Here is a 19,603-nt window from a genome sequence, read left to right as displayed (position 1 = left end):
AGCACCAATATGTGAAGTACATAGGAGCATGTCAAATTGGGTGTAAAATGAAAGCTAGGCAAAGGCTTTGATTTCTTGTCAAACAAATGGAAAGTGGGTCAATAAACAACATCATAAAGTGTTCAAAAAGGTATTCAAAATATATCAAAACACAATAATGTTGAAGTAAAGTCCCCTTCCAACTAATAAACGCAACTTGTTGGTCCTATGTTTCATGAGCTGAAATAAAAGATCAGAGAAATTATCCATATGCACAAAAAGCTTATTTCTCTCAAATTTGGTGCACAAATTAGTTTACATCCCTGTTAGTGAGCATTTCTCCTTTGCCAAGATAACTTCTTGATATGCCACACCTGTCAGGTGGATGGACTGATTAAACAGGTGAAACTTGCACTGGGGACAATAAAAGACCACTCTAAAATGTGCAGTTTTGTCACAACACACAACAGATGTCACAAGTTGAGGGAGCGTGGAATTGGCATGCTGACTGCAGGAATGTCCACCAGAGCAGTTGCCAGATCATTTAATGGTAATTTCTCTACCATAAGCCGCCTCCAATATCATTTTAGAGAATTTGGTAGTACGTCCAACCGACCTCATAACCGTAGAAAATGTGTAACCAGGCCAGGACCTCCACATCCGGCTTTTTGACCTGCGGGATCGTCTGAGACCAGCCACCAAGACAGCTGATGAAACTGTGGGTTTCTCATCTGCGTGCTCATCATCCTCAACAGGGTCTTTACCCTAATGCAGTTCGGCGTCGTACCCGACTTGATGGCCAATGGCACCATGGAGAAGAGAGCTCTTCACAAATTAATTCCAGTTTCAACTGTACCGGGCAGACGGCATGGCATGTATGGCGTCGTGTGGGCAAACGGTTTGCTGTTGTCAACGTTGTGAACAGAGTGCCCCATGGTGGCAGTGGGGTTATGGTATGGGCAAGCATAAGCTGCAGGCTTATAATTTAATTTTATCGATGGCAATTTGAATGCACAGATAGACCGTGACGAGATCCCGAGGCCCATTGTTGTGCCATTCATCTGCCACCATCACCTCATGTTTCAGCATGCAGCATGATAATGCACGGCCCCATGTCACAAGGGTCTGTACACAATTCCTGGAAGCTGAAAAAGTCCCAGTTCTTCCATGGCCTGCATACTCACCAGACATGTCACCAATTGAGCATGTCCCCTGCAAGACCCAGAGTTACCTCTGCTGCAGAGGGTAAGTTCATTAGAGTTACCAGCCTCGGAAAATGCTGCCCAAATAAATACTTCAGAGTTCAAGTAACAGACACATCTCAACATCAACTGTTCAGACGAGGCTGCGTGAATCAGGCCTTCATGGTCGAATTGCTGCAAAGAAACCACTATTAAAGGACACCAATAAGATGAAGAGACTTGCTTGGGCCAAGAAATGCGAGCAATGGACATTAGACCGATTAGACATTAAACTCGAAAGCCCAGGAAAATTAACAGGTACAGTAGGCGACAATACTGTAAAGTAGGCCTAATAATGCTAAAAAATAATGCATTAATAAATCGACTGCTGGTCTTTACTGTATGCTGCACATTTTTACATTGTATTCCATTTCCAATGAGATTATTCAAGCCGTCGACTCACTGATGAATGAAGATGATGAGCGATCGGCAAAGGCCATCTGTAATCGGCTAGCATCACGGCACGACATCAACATCGCTCTAATCACAGTCAGAAGACAGTTGAAGAAACTTGCGTGGATTTACAGAAAGGCTCGGTAAGAAATGTTATGTTTTTTATAAATTCTCTGAACATTAACCATGTGTTTGCTTGTTTTGTACTGTTCTGTAGTTTTGACCCAATGATTCGTCTGACAAACAAAGAACTTTGCGTCCTGCAGGCCCAGGCATGGATCAAAGCTGGCGAGACATTCAATGACGTCATCTTCACATACGAATCAGCCGTGGCCCTTGAGCAATTTACTCAAAATTGCTACAGAAAAAAAGGAAGAAGATCAAGCAAGCTGTCCCAAGCATCTGCTCAAACTCCATGTGTGGGGGGCAATTTCTCACCAGGGACCAAGCCCATATTCGATTTTTGATGGTAAGTTTGGCTATTTACAAAGCAAAAGCTACATAAAATATTGTAGCCTACACCTCTCGGACTGTTATGTTTTCAACAATAATTCACTGTTGCCTCCTTTTTCAGGTATCATGGCTGTAACGGTCCTGACCTGTTTTATGTTGTTTTTGTATGTGTTTAGGTCAGGGCATGTGTTTTGGGTGGGCAGTCTATGTTATCTGTTTCTATGTTGGTTGTGGTTGCCTGGTATGGCTCTTAATTAGAGGCAGGTGTTTTGCGTTCTCCTCTAATTAAGAGTCATATTTAGGTAGGGTGTTCTCACTGTTTGTTTGTGGGTGATTGTCTCCTGTGTCGTTGAATGTATGTACCATACGGGACTGTTTGGCTGTTCGTTTATTTTGATGTCGTCTGTTTCCTGTCCGTGAGTTTACGTTTAGTTATGTAAGTTTATGTTCAGGTTTCGTCAACGTCGTTTTCTTGTTTTGTATATTTGAAAGTGTTTTTGTTTCGTGTTGCCATCGTCGTTAATAATAAAAAGATGGCTTACTTCCCGAATGCTGCATTTGTCTGATGATCCTTCTCTCCTCTCCTCGTCCGAGGATGAGGAGAGAGACAGCCCTTACAGAATCACCCACCACGCTAAGACCAAGCGGCAAGGGAATGCTCAACAGAGCAACAAGGACTCCTGGACTTGGGAGGAGATCCTGGATGGTAGAGGACCTTGGGCTCAGCCAGGGGAATATCGCCGTCCCAAGGAGGAGTTGGAAGCAGCGAAGGCTGAGAGGCGCTGGTATGAGGAGGCAGCGCGTCGACGCGGTTGGGAGCCCGTGAGTCAGACCCAAAAATTTCTTGGGTGGGGGCACACGAGGAGTGTGGCAAAGCCGGGTAGGATACCCGAGCCAACTCCCCGTGCTTACCGTGGAGGTAGAAGGCGTCGTACTGGTAAGACACCGTGTTATGCGGTAAAGCGCACGGTGTCCCCAGTACGCGTGCTTAGCCCAGTGCGGGCTATTCCACCTTGCCGCACTGGGAGGGCTAAGTTGGGCATCGAGCTGGATGTCATGAAGCCGGCCCAACGTATCTGGCCTCCAGTACGTCTCCTCGGGCCGGCATACATGGCACCAGCCTTACGAGTGGTGTCCCCGGTTTGCCAGTATAGCCCAGTGCGGGCTATTCCACCTCGCCGCACTGGTAGGGCTACGGGCACCATTCAACCTGGTAAGGTTGGGCAGGCTCGGTGCTCAAGAGCACGTGTCCTCCTTCACGGTCCGGTAGACCCGGTGCCACCTCCATGTACCAGTCCTCCGGTGGCAGCCCCCCGTACCAGGCTGTCTCTCCGGGTTCTCTCTCCAGCTGTTTCCTCCTCTCCAGCGCAGCCAGTGCCTAGACCACGCACCAGGCTGTCTCTCCTTCTCCTCCCTACAGAGCCGTCCTGCCATGACCAGCCAGAGCCGTCCTGCCATGATCAGCCAGAGCCGTCCTGCCATGACCAGCCAGAGCCGTCCTGCCATGACCAGCCAGAGCCGTCCTGCCATGACCAGCCAGAGCCGTCCTGCCATGACCAGCCAGAGCCGTCCTGCCATGACCAGCCAGAGCCGTCCTGCCATGACCAGCCAGAGCCGTCCTGCCATGACCAGCCAGAGCCGTCCTGCCATGACCTGCCAGAGCCGTCCTGCCATGACCTGCCAGAGCCGTCCTGCCATGACCTGCCAGAGCCGTCCTGCCATGACCTGCCAGAGCCGTCCTGCTATGACCTGCCAGAGCCGTCCTGCTATGACCTGCCAGAGCCGTCCAGCCGGGACCTGCCAGAGCCGTCCAGCCGGGACCTGCCAGAGTCCGTCCAGCCGGGATCTGCCAGAGTCCCTCAGCCGGGACCTGCCAGAGTCCCTCAGCCGGGACCTGCCAGAGTCCCTCAGCCGGGACCTGCCAGAGTCCCTCAGCCGGGACCTGCCAGAGTCCCTCAGCCGGGACCTGCCAGAGTCCCTCAGCCGGGACCTGCCAGAGTCCCTCAGCCGGGACCTGCCAGAGTCCCTCAGCCGGGACCTGCCAGAGTCCCTCAGCCGGGACCTGCCAGAGTCCCTCAGCCGGGATCTGCCAGAGTCCCTCAGCCGGGATCTGCCAGAGTCCCTCAGCCGGGATCTGCCAGAGTCCCTCAGCCGGGATCTGCCAGAGTCCCTCAGCCGGGATCTGCCAGAGTCCCTCAGCCGGGACCTGCCCCTTGTCCCGGTGCTGCCCCTTGTCCCGGTGCTGCCCCTTGTCCCGGTGCTGCCCCTTGTCCCGGTGCTGCCCCTTGTCCCGGTGCTGCCCCTTGTCCCGGTGCTGCCCCTTGTCCCAGGTGCTGCCCCTGCCGGTGCTCCCGGTGCTGGCCGTTCATTTAGGGGATGTTAGTTTTAGGGTGGTCATTGGGAGGGGAAGACAGAAGCGGGGAGTGACTATGGTGGTGTGGGGACAGCGTCCAGAGCCGGAGCCACCACCGTGGTCAACTGCCCACCCAGACCCTCCCCTGGACTTTGTGCTGGTGCGCCCGGCGTTCGCACCTTGAGGGGGGGGTTCTGTAACGGTCCTGACCTGTTTTATGTTGTTTTTGTATGTGTTTAGGTCAGGGCATGTGTTTTGGGTGGGCAGTCTATGTTATCTGTTTCTATGTTGGTTGTGGTTGCCTGGTATGGCTCTTAATTAGAGGCAGGTGTTTTGCGTTCTCCTCTAATTAAGAGTCATATTTAGGTAGGGTGTTCTCACTGTTTGTTTGTGGGTGATTGTCTCCTGTGTCGTTGAATGTATGTACCATACGGGACTGTTTGGCTGTTCGTTTATTTTGATGTCGTCTGTTTCCTGTCCGTGAGTTTACGTTTAGTTATGTAAGTTTATGTTCAGGTTTCGTCAACGTCGTTTTGTATATTTGAAAGTGTTTTTGTTTCGTGTTGCCATCGTCGTTAATAATAAAAAGATGGCTTACTTCCCGAATGCTGCATTTTGGTCTGATGATCCTTCTCTCCTCTCCTCGTCCGAGGATGAGGAGAGAGACAGCCCTTACAATGGCTCGAGATTTCTTTGAGGAAGAAATCATCAAGAGATATGCTGGACCCTACGTCAGAGAGGTGTTTCTGGGACCACATTGTTGCTTTCAAGGTAGGATTATAGCAATATTTTGTGATGTTTATTACATGTATATTTCTAGTATTGTATTTTTCTTCTCCGAATGCAGACAATGACCCAAAACACACTGCCGCCGGGGTTTGCATTGCAAATGAGGGCATAAACTGGGTCAAAATGCCAACAGAGAATGTAGACCTTTATGTAGTAAAATAAAGGTTAAATAATAAAATGACCTACAACACCTACGGTAGGGCTACAGTATCTACAAATATATATTTTTTCATCTCTACATGTAGGTCTCCTGATTTTAAAGCCGATGGAACTTGTTTGGCATCAACTGAAAACATTCATCCGTAACTCTGCCAAGCCTACAAGCAAAGATGAACTGGTCAAGGCCTTCAAGACGTTTTGGCTAGAGAAATTGACGATACAACAATGCAACCAATACATTGATCATCTCAGCAAGGTTTTACCCTTGGTTTTCTCATCATTTTATTAACGAAAGCATAAAGATGTTGATGACAAAATACTGTACTGCTGTTTTGAGTTAGAAATGTAACACTTTAGAGTACTTAAGCGTCGAATACATTGCAAGTTGAGGGATCTATTGTCCTGTTAATAGGAAACATTGTTTGCGTGATAGGCCACACCTGCTTCAGTAGACTTGTGAAAAACAAGTGTTTGAAAACCTGTTTTGAAAATGCCTCCAGTTGTCCATCACTACTGTATATAAAAAAAACCACAGCATCTTGTTTACATTCTTTATTGTATCTACCGTTACAATTACTTTTAGAGTTTGGGATTTACAAATGTGCGCTTTTCATTATTACTTACACTGCACGTTCGAACTAAAACATACTTTTTTTTCCTTTAAATGGTTTAATGTAAGATGCTACATTTTTGACCAGTCGCAATTGTAAGTAGGCCTAATACAAAAATCCTACTTCTATTAGGCTGTTAAGCCTCATAGCCTACCTCAGCCAGTTAAGTTATTTTATATACAGTGGCAAGAAAAAATGTGAAGCCTTTGAAATTACCTGGATTTCTGCATAAATTGATCATAAAACATTCCCGGTGTAGGTTGGGAAAAGTATGTGAACCCCTAGGCTAATCGCTTCTCCAAAAGCTTATTCGAGTCAGCTAATCTTGAGTCCAATCAATGAGACGAGATTGGAGATGTTGGTTAGAGCTGCCCTGCCCTATAAAAAAACTCACACAATTTGAGTTTGCTATTCACAAGAAGCATTGCCTGATGTGAACCATGCCTTGAAGAAAAGAGATCTCAAAAGACCTAAGATTAAGAATTGTTGACTTGTATAAAGCAGGAAATGGTTACAAAAGTATCTCTAAAAGCCTTGATGTTCATCAGTCCATGGTAAGATAAATTGTGGACTGTTGCTACTCTCCCCAGGAGTGGCCTTCCTGCAAAGATGACTGCAAGAGCATAGTGCAGAATGCTCAATGAGGTTAAGAAGAATCCTAGAATGTCAGCTAAAGACTTACATAAATCTCTGGGGGGCGATTCTACAATACGTAAAACACCAAACAAGAATGGTGTTCATGGGAGGACACAATGGAAGAAGCTATTGCTGTCCAAAATAAACATTGCTGCATGTCTGAGGTTCGCAAAAGAGCACCTGGATGTTCAACAAATCAAAGTGTATTTGTCACGTGCGCCGAATACAACAGGTGTAGACCTTACAGTGAAATGCTTACTTACAGGCTCTAACCAATAGTGCGAAGAAAAGGTATGTATGTGTGTGTGTGTGTGTGTGTGTGTGTGTGTGTGTGTGTGTGTGTGTGTGTGTGTGTGTGTGTGTGGGTAAGTAAAGAAATAAAACAACAGTAAAAAGACATTTGAAAATAACAGTAGCAAGGCTATATACAGACACCGGTTAGTCAGGCTTATTGAGGTAGTATGTACATGTAGGTATGGTTAAAGTGACTATGCCTATATGATGAACAGAGAGTATCAGTAGCGTAAAAAGCGCTACTGGCAAAATATTCTGTGGACAGATTAGTTGTTAGGAAGGAACAGACAACACTATGTGTGGAGAGAAAAAAGGCACAGCACACCAACATCAAAACCTCATCCCCACTGTAAAGTATGGTGTAGGGAGCATCATGGTTTGGGGCTACTTTGCTGCCTCAGGGCCTGGACAGCTTGCTATTGTCGACGGAAAAAATGTATTCCCAAGTTTATCAAGACATTGTGCAGGAGAATGTAAGGCTATCTGTGCGCCAATTGAAGCTCAACAGAAGTTGGGTGATGCAACAGGACAATGACAAAAAGCAAGCAAATCAACAACAGAATGGCTTCAACAGAAGAAAATATGCCTTCTGGAGTGGCCCAGTCAGAGTCCTGACCTCAAAGCCGATTGAGATGCTGTGGCATGAGAGCAGTTCACACCAGACATCCCAAGAATATTTGCTGAACTGATAAAGTTTTGTAAAGAGGAATTGTCCAAAATTCCTCCTGACCGTTGTGCAGGTCTGAGCCGCAACTACAGAAAACGTTTGGTTGAGGTTATTGCTGCCAAAGGAGGGTCAACCAGCTTTTAAATCCACGGGTTCACAAACTTTTTCCACCCTGTACTGTGAATGTTTACAGTCTGTTCAATAAAAACATAAACATATAATTGTTTGTTAGTTTAAGCAGACTGTGTTTGTCTATTGTTGTGACTTAGAGGAAGATCAGATACAATTTTATGACCAATTTATGCAGAAATCCAGATATTTCCAAAGGGGTCACATACTTTTTCTTGCCACTGTAGGTCTAGGCCCCGAAGAAAGACTCAAATTATTATTATTACTTTTTTTTCAGAACATTAACGTGTGTAGGTAGATACATGTGTGTAGGTAGATGTGGAAAGGTAGATAAAAATGATTTGTTGGGAGTTGGGGAGGGGGGGGTTCACACCTAGCTCGGCTATTAGACAATTCTTTAGTAAAGGTTGAATAGTCTATTGTTCAGCTAATAGAAACATTGTTTGCAGAATTCACAGCCTGCTTGTGAAAAACAAATGCCTTCAGTTGTCGAAACACAGAATATCTAAGGAGTTTTTATATTATAATAATGCCGGGTTAATAATAATAAATACCTTTTCCCCTTTCCACTTGTTAAAGATTCCAATTTATAAAGTATTTTTAGCCACAATCGGCCCAAACCCCAATGAATATATTCGGGCACAGTCGATAGCGTGCTGGACTTCGGGCTAGAAAGTTGAGGATTTGAAACTTGCTCCCTTGCTTGTTTCATTACATTGGTGTCAGAAGTGACCGGACCTTGCATCCACAAACGTACGGGTGCTTGGCCAGTGAGCGCGTTCCCATAAGACGTTGAGTAGCAAGCAAGCAAGGTATCGACTCTGCGGCTTGAGGATGCTTTCGCACGCTGGACTTCGGGCTAGAAGATTGAGGGTTCCAAACCTGCTCTCTGCTTGTTTAATTACATTATTATTAATCTAATCATTATTTTTTAAATTCCAGAACATTAACCATGTGTGTTCTCTTGTTTTGTATCTCTTTGATTTATTTATCAAAACCAGTCCCCATGCAGGTCTCAGAGCAGCGCGAAACGGTGATGAAACAGTTGATCACATGTCATTCAGTGATATTTACTCCCCTGGTAATTCGTTGAAATTCCCTCCAGTTGTCCATCACTACTGTAAATAAAAACACAGCATCTTGTTTACATTCTTTACTGTAACCACAATGTCACAAATAATTTGTATCTACCTTTCCAATTACTTGTAGAGTTTGGGATTTACAAATGTGCGCTTTTCATGTCATTTTTCGTTAAACCCATTTCGGATTTAAGTATCACTTTTGCCCTCCGAATTAATAAGGGGCATTTTTCGTTAGGGCAAATCTGTTCTGTGAGAATATCTAATAATAAAATCGCTTTGTAAATAAGGACGCATTATGAAAGTAAAATGACATGCGAAACAGACGGTGGTAATATTTTTCCTTTTAGAGACTAATAAATGGCGTCCAGGTCATTTTTGTTTCTCTTAGAATAAATACCTTAGTGTAACAACCGTTTTAGTAAGTAATATGCTACAGTCCAGTTACAGCTTCTTCTGACCAAGTAACAAAAAAATAAGTGTATTTTTTTTTCAGGTGTGTGTGTGTGTGTGCAGGACAGAGGAATAGCAATTCTTACACTATTGTTCTAAATTCAATCACCTTCTTCATCCTCATCATTCAGTTCATTGAAATTAAATGTTGAAGTCGTGCACAATTATCAGATTATTATTTGGTTTATATTGCCCATTCATTGTCAGTTAGACACACAGTAGCGCATTGGTACCCAAAAGCATAATGCGTGCTCTAACTCCCCCTTGCGCTGGTCTGGAGCAATGAAGCGGTGTACAGAACCACAAATGACCTCTAAATCCCGCGGCATAAACTCGCAACTTTTAAAGGAGGAAGCACTGTAGATACAATTTGGTAAATCCGCCCTGGCCTTGATTTTTAACGTCCGTAAAAAAAAAAAAGTATGGTAAAGCCTTACTTTCAACGTCCACAGACGTCTGGACCAGCCTTTATTTGGCCCAAACATTGACGTCCACAGACGTCTGGACCAGCCTTTATTTGGCCCAAACATTGACGTCCATGATTTGTTCACAAATCTGAACCAATCAAAGACGTTTATGTTTCACAAGTTTGGACAGTACAAATCAGTAAAGAAAAGTAGAGTATAGTTCAGCACAGTACAGAAGAGTACACTAAAGATAAGTAAACTATAGTTCAACACAGTACAGTAAAGGAAAGTAAGAGTATAGTTTAGTACAGTACAGTCCTGTACAGTAGAATAGGGCACACCAGAGTACACTATAATGTACAGTACAAAACTTCACTGTTCTGAGGTCTACTTTGATGTCCAAACTTCTGAAACAGTCATCAAGTTGACAGTTGATGTACAGGCATGTAGACCCCCACTTCCTAGCCTGGTCCCAGATCTGTTTGCGCTGTCTTGACAACTCCTATGATCATTTGTCATGCTTTAAATCACCATGAGTTGGCAAGACAGCACAAACAGATCTGGAACCAGGCTACCTTTCCTTTCTTCACTCAGGAGACGGAACTGCTGAGTTCGCGCCCAGTGCCAGGCAGTCGCTGTATAAACATTTCACTTCACCCACTATAACATCTGCTAGTCTGTGTACATGACCGATACAATTTGATTTGGTAGTCTCAAAAGGGCTATATGGGTGTGGCTAAGTAAACTGTCCTATCCAAATAACTTCAGATTCCTTTGTCTGGCAGGTTTGTCCTCAGATTAAGTAGGCGTCACATTTTTTTGACACCTTCATAAGGCTAATGTATGTAGACTCCCACCTCTTAACTTCCTTTCCTCCACTACAGAGTCACTAATAGAGAGTTTGGCTGTGGCTAGGTCTAACATCCTTTCCTGTATGTTAGCCTCAGGGTTGCCCTCTGATTATATAGTCTATACAGCCTATATGTGTCACATGAACATTCATCAGGTGTATGTGTCTACTTTTGTCTCTCTATGTAATAGCGTCATGAAGCAGGATTTCATAAAATAAGCAGCTGCTCTTTGATTACCTGAACAGCAGACATCAAATCAACTGTTTGTTATGGGAATGAAAAGAAGTGTGTTAGATAATGTGCTATGCTATACAAGCCGTCAAGTATCTATGCTGCAATAGTCTATGTGCCAGGGGGCTAGGGTCAGTCTGTCCTATCTGATGTCATTCTCCTGTCTTATCTGGTGTCCTGTGTGATCTTAAGTATGCTCCCTCTAATTCTCACATCTCGCTCTCCCCTTCCGGAGGACCTGAGCCCTAGGACCATGCCTCAGGACTACCTAACCTGACGACTCCTGGCTGGTCCTGTCCCCAGTCCACCTAGTCGTGCTGCTGATCAAGTTTCTGCTGTTTTGCCTGTGGTTATGGAACTCTCACCTGTTCACCGGACATGCTACCTTGTCCTGGACCGTCTGTTTTCGACCCTCTCTCTCTATCTATATCTATATATATTATTATTATTATTTTTTTTTTTTATCTATGAACATCTTGAATAATGATCTGGCTTTAATGGCCATGTACTCTTATAATCTCCCCCTGGCACAGCCAGAAGAGGACTGGCCACCCCTCTGAGCCTGATTCCTCTCTAGGTTTCTTCCTAGGTTCCTGCCTTTCTAGGGAGTTTTTCCGAGCCACCATGCGTCCATATCTTCATTGCTTGCTCTTTGGGGTTTAGGCTAGGTTCTGCATAAGCAATTTGTGACATCTGCATAAGCAATTTGTGACATCTGCATAAGCAATTTGTGACATCTGCTCATGTAAAAACAACTTTATAAATACATTTGATTTCATTCAGTTAAGCCTATGTACAGGAACATTGGTCTCTCTGTCGGGTGATATCACCTTCACTACTGACAGGTTCAAACTGTCAAGAAACAATGGAGAAGCATTGTTTTCCATTTTCCAACCGACCTTAGCAACACCCTAGTGACACCTGGGGTGTAATTAGTCCAAACAGTTTCTATTGGACAAATTTAGGTAGGTCCCTCCCTATTTAGTTCCGTTTCAGAAACGCTTTGCAACAGAATGTGGGTTAACTTGCAGGACAACAACTACCGGTGGATTGTACTGTTAGTAGCTAGGTGGGACTCGTTGAGATAAAAAACTAGAGGAAAGGTTAGTTTGCGCAACGGGGACTTTAAAAGGTAACCTGGAAGTGATATCGTGAAATAAGTTATATAATGCAACTTGTTGAGATTCGAGAATACATATCTGCAACAATATCAAGACTTACCTTGCCCTGACAGCATTGAACTCGCCAGTAGCTTTTCCAAAGACAAGTTGTTGTAATGATAAATGAACAAGTCCCCACAGCACCAGAATAAATACAGTCACCAGTGCGACTCCGACGCCTTCGTGTAGCAGGTAAAAGCTCACTTCGGGTTTCTTTTTCACGACACTGCATCCGTTGGTTTGATCCTCAGGGTCATAATTCCTTTCGGAAACATTGTTTTGCAAGCAGGCTTTTATTCTCCTAATATTGGTGCCACTCTGCATCCTTGCCACTGGTACACCTTGGGGGAAACTTCTTTCACTACAATGAAGTAGACGGTGGTAGAAATAAAATCGAAGTAGCATCAGTTCCCAGTCAATTATAAGTTCTCTGGTCTTATCAATTCAATACCTATTAGGTATCTTGGTTATGTAGAGAATACTTGTAAGTAAAGACCCATACCTGTGCATACAGTCCTGGTGATTTTTTTCCCCTTCTCAGTTGTCAGTCACTTACAGCCTCCTGATTTCCACCAATCAGCGTGCCCGAATGCATATTTGGGCTCTGACCCCTCCCACTCCAGGTCAGAATGAGGTGACTCGTTTAATCTAGCCCAAGCGAAAGATGATTGCATTTGTTTTGGAACCGGGCTGCTTCCCAGGCACAAACCAATTTCCCCGTTCAAAGCCAACGGTGAAGTCGGTTCAAGACAAAAGTGACATCATTAAGCACGTGGAGTAATGAGTAGTGTTATGTGTTTTCACGTGCAAAAGTGATTGCTTTTGATTAAACCACATTATCTGCCTTCCCAATGAAATCTATTTTGAAATACTCAAACATGTTTTATGGAAAAGAGATATTGTATGTTTCTGGACGATGCGCCTTGTTGACAACATGGCCAAGCGCCGCAGATTACTGTTCGATTTGAGAAGGTGGCTCCTCTCTCACGGCTTTTCCCGTTTACGTCATGGGCCATAGACCGGTCATCCCAGCTCAGGATAATCTAATCCGCCCAGTGGCTATCGTTGTCGGCAGATGAAGGCGCAAATTTGACTGCCGACCAAATTTTCAGTGAGTTTTAATCTATACTGAACAAAAATATCAAAGATTTAACTGAGTTACAGTTCATATAACGAAATCAGTCAATTTAAATAAATAAATTAAACGTTAATCCAGGGGTGCAACTTTCACTGGGGACATGTCCCCCCCCCCCACGTTCTGAAATTGCATTTTTGTCCCCTCAGTTTTATAATTGGAATGTGATACAAAACGAGACAACGGTGTGCTTTAGGACCATGTGGACGCCTCCAAGTGGTTGGGCTTCAATGCCATACAACACTCCTTCCGTGGCCTCCAACTGCTCTTAAACGCTAGTAAAACCAAATGCATGCTTTTCAACCGTTCGCTGCCTGCACCCGCACGCCCGACTAGCATCACCACCCTGGACGGTTCCGACCTAGAATATGTGGACATCTATAAGTACCTAGGTGTCTGGCTAGACTGCAAACTCTCCTTCCAGACTCATATCAAACATCTCCAATCCAAAATCAAATCAAGAATCGGCTTTCTATTCCGCAACAAAGCCTCCTTCACTCACGCCGCCAAACTTACCCTAGTAAAACTGACTATCCTGCCGATCCTTGACTTCGGCGATGTCATCTACAAAATAGCTTCCAACACTCTACTCAGCAAACTGGATGCAGTTTATCACAGTGCCATTCGTTTTGTTACTAAAGCACCTTATACGACCCACCACTGCGACCTGTATGCCCTAGTCGGCTGGCCCTCGCTACATGTTCGTCGTCAGACCCACTGGCTCCAGGTCATCTACAAGGCTATGCTAGGTAAAGTGCCGCCTTATCTCAGTTCACTGGTCACGATGGCTACACCCACCCGCAGCACGCGCTCCAGCAGGTGTATCTCACTGATCATCCCTAAAGCTAAAACCTCATTTGGACGCCTTTCCTTCCAGTTCTCTGCTGCCTGCGACTGGAACGAATTGCAAAAATCTCTGAAGTTGGAGACTTTTATCTCCCTCAACAACTTTAAAAATCTGCTATCCGAGCAGCTAACCGATCGCTGCAGCTGTACATAGTCCATCTGTAAACTACCCACCCAATTTACCTACCTCACCCCCCATACTGCTTTTATTTATTTACTTTTCTGCTCTTTTGCACACCAGTACCAGTATCTCTTCTTGCACATGATCATCTGATGATTTATCACTCCAGTGTTAATCTGCTAAATTGTAATTATTCGATTTATTGCCTACCTCATGCCTTTTGCACACATTGTATATAGATTCTCTTTTTTTCTACCATGTTATTGACTTGTTTATTGTTTACTCCATGTGTAACTCTGTGTTGTCTGTTCACACTGCTATGCTTTATCTTGGCCAGGTCGCAGTTGCAAATGAGAACTTGTTCTCAACTAGCCTACCTGGTTAAATAAAGGTGAAATAAAAAAATAAAAAAATAGGCTGTTTGGAGTGTTTATCCTGGATGAAAAAAAGATATATATTATGTCCCCCCCCACTTCTAAAACTAAAGTTGCCACTCCTGCCCTAATCTATGGATTTCATATGACTGGGAATACAGATATGCATCTGTTGGTCCCAGATCCCTTTTTTTTTTCTTTTTTTAAATGGGCCTCACAATGGGCTTCAGGATCTAATCACAGTATCTCTGTGCATTCAAATTGTCATCAATAAAATGCAATTGTGTTCGTTGTCCAAAGTTTATGCCTGCCCATACCATAACCCCACTGCCACCATGGGGCACTCTGTTCACAATGTTGGCATCAGCAATACACGTTGACAAGACGCCATATGCGGTTGTGAGGCCGGTTGGAGGTACTGCCAAATTATCAAAAACTACATTGGTAGTTAACATTAATTAACATTAATTTCTCTGGCAACAGCTCTGATGGACATTCCTGCAGTCAGCATGCCAATTGCATGCTCCCTCGAAACTTGAGACATATGTGGCATTGTGTTGTGTGACAAAACTGCAAATTTTAGAGTGGCATTTTATTGTCCCCAGCACAAGGTGCACCTGTGCTGTTTAATCATCTTCTTGATATGCCACACCTGTCAAGTGAATGGATTATATTGGTAAAGAAGAAATGCTCACTAACAGGTCCGTAAACAAATTTGAGCACAACATTTGAGAGAAATACGTTTTTTGTGTATATGGAACATTTCTGGGATATTTTATTTCAGCTCAGCTGAAACATGTACCAACACTTTGCATGTTGTGTTTATATTTTTATTCAGTGTAGAAGTGTTATGCATGCATCCGCAATAAACCACAAAGATAATTTATATGATGTGTGTGTGTGCAGCTGTGTGGTGGTGACCAAGAGTTAATAAAGCTCTGGATATAGACACATCTAACTTGTTCTTGCCGGATAGCCTAGCGAGTCAGAACCTTAACAATCAGCATTAAAGCCAAGGAATGTTATATTGTTTTTGTGCATCTCTGAGTGATATTCTATCGATTCCTTGAGTAATTTCAGGTTTTCATGTGTATCTGCGTTATTGGCGTTCAAGCAGGCAGAAATCCGTCTGTGTGGTGAAATATCTGGATCCGGTGGAACACGACGATAGGACCGCTTATTTCAAAGAGCGCTCCGTACACCACGCCCCAGTGGGCAGAGCTAGGCATGTTGGACTGGGACACGTTTTAATATGGTGAAATGACTCTCATTTTACAATGGGTCCGCCGTGGTTCTGTGTAGCCTATTTATACTAATAAATATGAGACCAGTGGTTTGCAGTTAATTTCGTCTTTGACTTTATATGTAAAATATCTTTGAGTAGTAAACAGGGAAACAACGAGTCCCAGACAGTTCGCAAAAGAATATACCAGAGGGTGACATTGTTTACTAGGCTACTTAAATTATCAGGATCATCTGGGGCCTGTTGCACAAAAGTAGAATTAAGACATCCGGGATAAATGACTCAGCTGAGCTCAATGAAGCCAAAACATGTGCGTCCAGGCTTAATTGGTTGCACAAAGACCAAGCCAGGATGAGCAGACACGGATTCATTAAACCAGGTGAAACCAATCCTGGATAGGTGCGCGCTCACGGCTCACTCAAATAGACCCCGCCACAGATCACAGATTAACTGATTTACCATGGCAACTAGAGCCGCGTACTTTTCCCCGTCGGAAGCACAAATCCTCATGGAGGCATACGAGGAGGTAAAAGATATAATTAAGAAGAAAGGCAACACCGCCACAGTGATAAAGCAAAGAGAAAAAGCGTGGCAAAGTATTGCAGACCGCCTGAATGCGTAAGTAGTGCACAATTACACACTCACCGCTCCGCTGAAACATCACAATTACAATTCAAATATTTAATTCACATCTCCAAAAATGCAGTTGTACTGTAATTATGAAACGGTTAAATTTTTAATTGAAATGCACTGCAGATATGAGTGAAATTGTGTAAAGTAACTCCATCACACTGTATAAAGCTATGATAAATTTTTTGATATTTTTACTGAAAACAAGACAAAAATACCAAGTAATTTTTTGCAGTGTGACTCCATTAAAGGTGTGTGTGTGTGTGTGTGTGTGTGTGTGTGTGTGTGTGTGTGTGTGTAGATTAAACATGAACGGGCCAAAACGGACATGGCAGCAGGTCAAAATCAAATACAAGAACATTCTGCAGAATGGTATGGTCCCTGACTAATATTTAACAAAGCACAAGCATATATTGTACCCAGAAGGTGCCTGCTCACACATTGTCTGTACTGTTTTAGCAGTGAAAAAGAATACCCACAGACAAGGCACGGGTGGTGGGTCACCAAAGGCTGACCTTACCCCAGCAGAGGACATGGCCTTGGAGCTAAATAAAGGCAGGCCCGTCTTAGAGGGGATCCCTGGGGGGAAAGAGACGAGCATAGGTTCCTCCCAAGATGCCACCCGCTTCATTCAAGGTATGTCCTTCCATCTCTACATGGGATACAACCACATTCATATTGAATCAATTTGGACTGTCTGACTTTGGTTTACCTATTGCCTTGCAGTGTCTGGCAGCACTGTGTTCCTGTTAGAGCCACCAGCACAAGCACCAGACGATGCTGATCCAGTGAGTACTCCATCAAAGGCATACTGTAGGCCTGGCATGTCTTGTCTACTAGCTTCAATATGAATCCGATTAAATGTGATAGGGTGAAGGCCCCAGTGCAGCAGCAACAGCACATGATGGAGAAGGAGACCATCTCTCTGGATTCCAGAAGGCATGAGGTATCATGTTAAGACTGTGAAAGTACTATTTACTCTACAATGGTGAGGAGTCCTCATCAAAATCAAAAAATCTAATTTCTTTTACAGGACCCAGATGCTATACAGTGGGAAAACCAGCCTGGCAACAGTGCGTATTAATAAAAGGACACCACATCCTGCCAAATTCCAGCTGCGCTAATTGTATTGTGTTCACAGAGCTCACAAGCTATCAGAAAGTTGTATGGCAACCACCTCCGGCGCCAAATAGAACTGGCAGACATAGACATTCAGTACAAGAAGAAAAAGATGGAAAATCTTGCACTGGAGTCCGAAATAAAAAAGAGGACAATTAGGAAACTGGACCTTGAAATAAAAAAACTTGAGAGGGAGGTGAGATATGCCTTCAATGTACACTGTATGCTAACTGTAACACAAATGTATTAATCATTATTTTTCTTTCCTCCCCCAGCTCCAAGAAGATGACACAGCTCAAAATAAAAATTAGGTATATTCTCGTAAAGTCAAGTGAGCCATGACATATGAGCTCTTATTGTGAGCACACAGGACGGTGGCATCTTTCTAAGGTTTTTTTTATTTTCCCAGCAATCAGTACAACCAAGTCATCGTTATAAGGCATCGCCCTCTTTTGCCCACCCCCCCAGCACCAGGTGTGGCCACTAGCCTATATGAAGGCCCAAAATTGTGTGTTCCTTTCTGCTCTGACAATGGCATGCCCATTCGTGCGAGATGTGGTGGATGAAGAAGCACTTGTGCTGAGGAGAGCCTTCAGGCGAGAAAGGGTCTTCAGGGACCGGTTGGACCCACTGGCCTTCCCTGATGACCATCTATATGAAAGATACAGGTTTTCTGCAGATGGCATCAGGTATCTATGCAGACTACTGGGTCCCAGGATTAAGCACCGCACTGCACGGAGCCATGCACTGAGTGTGGAGCAAATGGTTTGTGTGGCCTTGCGCTTTTTTGCTAGTGGAGCCTTCCTGTACTCAGTGGGGGATGCAGAACAGCTGAACAAGGCCACAATTTGCCGCACAATAAGGAGTGTGTGTCTGGCTATCAAAGCATTAGCAGATGTCTTCATCTCCTTCCCTGGCCACAGAAGACTCTGTGACATCAAAGAGGAGTTCTATAGGATTGCAGGTAAGAGGATCTACAAATTACAGGACAACTGTTAACACATAGTAGGATACTCATTACTTTGTGTGACAGGTTTCCCCAATGTCATTGGTGCAGTGGACTGCACACACATAAGGATAAAAGCCCCCTCAGGTGCCCATGAGGCCGATTTTGTGAATAGGAAATCCTTTCACAGCATTAATGTTCAGGTGAACATAACTTTTTGATATTGTCCATTGACGAACACTCTGCATTGCCAGTGATGTGCATTGATTGGTGTAATATTCCTCATCTTATGATTTCAGATGGTCTGCAATGCTGACTGTGTGATCAGCAATGTTGTGGCAAAATGGCCTGGCTCAGTCCATGACTCCAGAATCTTTCGGGCCTCTGAAATCTATCAGTGCCTATCACAAGGTAAGCCACACAACCCCTATTTATAACCATCATGGCTGTGTCAAGAATATCACTGTGTTTATGAGGTAGTAATGATGAGATTTTGTGTTGACAGGTGAATTCTCTGGTGTGTTGCTGGGAGACAGGGGGTATGGCTGCCAGCCTTTTCTCCTGACACCTTTCACAGACCCCCAGGAAGCACAGCAGGCCTACAACCATGCCCATGCCAGGTTCAGGGCCAGAGTTGAAATGACCTTTGGCCTCCTGAAGGCACGCTTTCACTGCCTTCACAAATTAAGGGTCAGCCCTGTTAGGGCATGTGATATTACTGTGGCTTGTGCTGTCCTCCACAATGTGGCCTGCCTGAGGAAGGAGAGGGCCCCCAGAGTGCCACCAGCCATGGACTGGGACAATCCGGCAATCTTCCCTGATGACGACAGTGGTCGGCTGCTGAGGGACCAATATGTGTTGAATTATTTTAGTTAGTATGTGTGCTTTCAATTTTGGTTAAATATGTCCTGCGGTGGCAGAGGAATTTGGGTTTTTTTGGGTTCATTTTTTGACGAATTTGGCCTCTTATGATGTTTGTGCGGTATACTGTGTGTAATACAAGGCTGCAGGGAGGCTACTGCATCCATTCATTTGTCTGTTCAGTTGATGTGTATGGATTTGTCCTGCATTTATTTTAGTGTGCAGACATGCAGGGTGTGTTATATACAGACCTTTGAATGTGTATGTATCATTTTGTATAATATGCTTGGATTCTGTGCTTTCCATCTTGTAGAGTCACTGTGACTTCAGTTTCGAAAGGAGCTGATGGTTTACCTGCTTTGTTTTGTCCTTATTCAATAAAGGAACATAATGTTACACATTGTGTTTTTATATTCATATGGAATGTGTATTTGTTTATGACA

At 44.2% G+C, this 19,603-nt stretch overlaps 2 protein-coding genes across 4 annotated transcripts in view; one reads left to right on the top strand and one right to left on the bottom strand.

Moving 5' to 3' along the window:
* The window catches only part of LOC139543602 (endoplasmic reticulum metallopeptidase 1-like), a 45,611-nt gene extending 33,184 nt beyond the window's left edge, over nt 1-12,427 (bottom strand). The window contains exon 1 of one of the 2 annotated variants that reach the window (XM_071349854.1): nt 11,947-12,427. In XM_071349854.1, coding sequence (XP_071205955.1) covers nt 11,947-12,290 — 344 coding nt within the window. In that variant the 5' untranslated portion in view covers nt 12,291-12,427. The remainder of the gene's footprint in view (nt 1-11,946) is intronic. The other variant, XM_071349855.1, reaches the window with a different exon arrangement.
* A 964-nt stretch (nt 12,428-13,391) lies between these two features.
* LOC139543603 (putative nuclease HARBI1) lies at nt 13,392-19,603 on the top strand. 2 transcript variants are annotated; one of them, XM_071349856.1, is made up of 11 exons: nt 13,392-16,222; nt 16,536-16,606; nt 16,694-16,870; nt 16,961-17,022; nt 17,105-17,180; nt 17,268-17,549; nt 17,629-17,664; nt 17,763-18,317; nt 18,387-18,502; nt 18,599-18,710; nt 18,805-19,603. In XM_071349856.1, the coding sequence occupies exons 8-11, from the start codon at nt 17,846-17,848 to the stop codon at nt 19,173-19,175; spliced, it is 1,071 nt and encodes a 356-aa protein (XP_071205957.1). In that variant the 5' UTR covers nt 13,392-16,222; nt 16,536-16,606; nt 16,694-16,870; nt 16,961-17,022; nt 17,105-17,180; nt 17,268-17,549; nt 17,629-17,664; nt 17,763-17,845; the 3' UTR covers nt 19,176-19,603. The 2 variants fall into 2 exon arrangements, with proteins under 2 accessions (XP_071205957.1, XP_071205958.1); XM_071349857.1 differs by lacking the exons at nt 13,392-16,222; nt 16,536-16,606; nt 16,694-16,870; nt 16,961-17,022; nt 17,105-17,180 and having other exon boundaries at nt 17,193-17,549.

Source organism: Salvelinus alpinus, chromosome 18 (genome assembly GCF_045679555.1).
Source record: "Salvelinus alpinus chromosome 18, SLU_Salpinus.1, whole genome shotgun sequence".
In the NCBI taxonomy this organism is placed as follows: domain Eukaryota; kingdom Metazoa; phylum Chordata; class Actinopteri; order Salmoniformes; family Salmonidae; genus Salvelinus; species Salvelinus alpinus.
Note: the sequence above shows the minus strand (reverse complement) of the source record. Positions and strands in the feature narration are given on the sequence as shown.

Coding starts and splice junctions, on each gene's coding strand:
- LOC139543603 (XM_071349856.1), top strand. CDS start 17,846: ATGAAGGCCCAAAATTGTGTGTTCCTTTCTGCTCTGACAATGGCATGC. Junction 18,503..18,598: donor TTCACAGCATTAATGTTCAG/GTGAACATAACT, acceptor TTATGATTTCAG/ATGGTCTGCAATGCTGACTG. Junction 18,711..18,804: donor CTATCAGTGCCTATCACAAG/GTAAGCCACACA, acceptor TTGTGTTGACAG/GTGAATTCTCTGGTGTGTTG.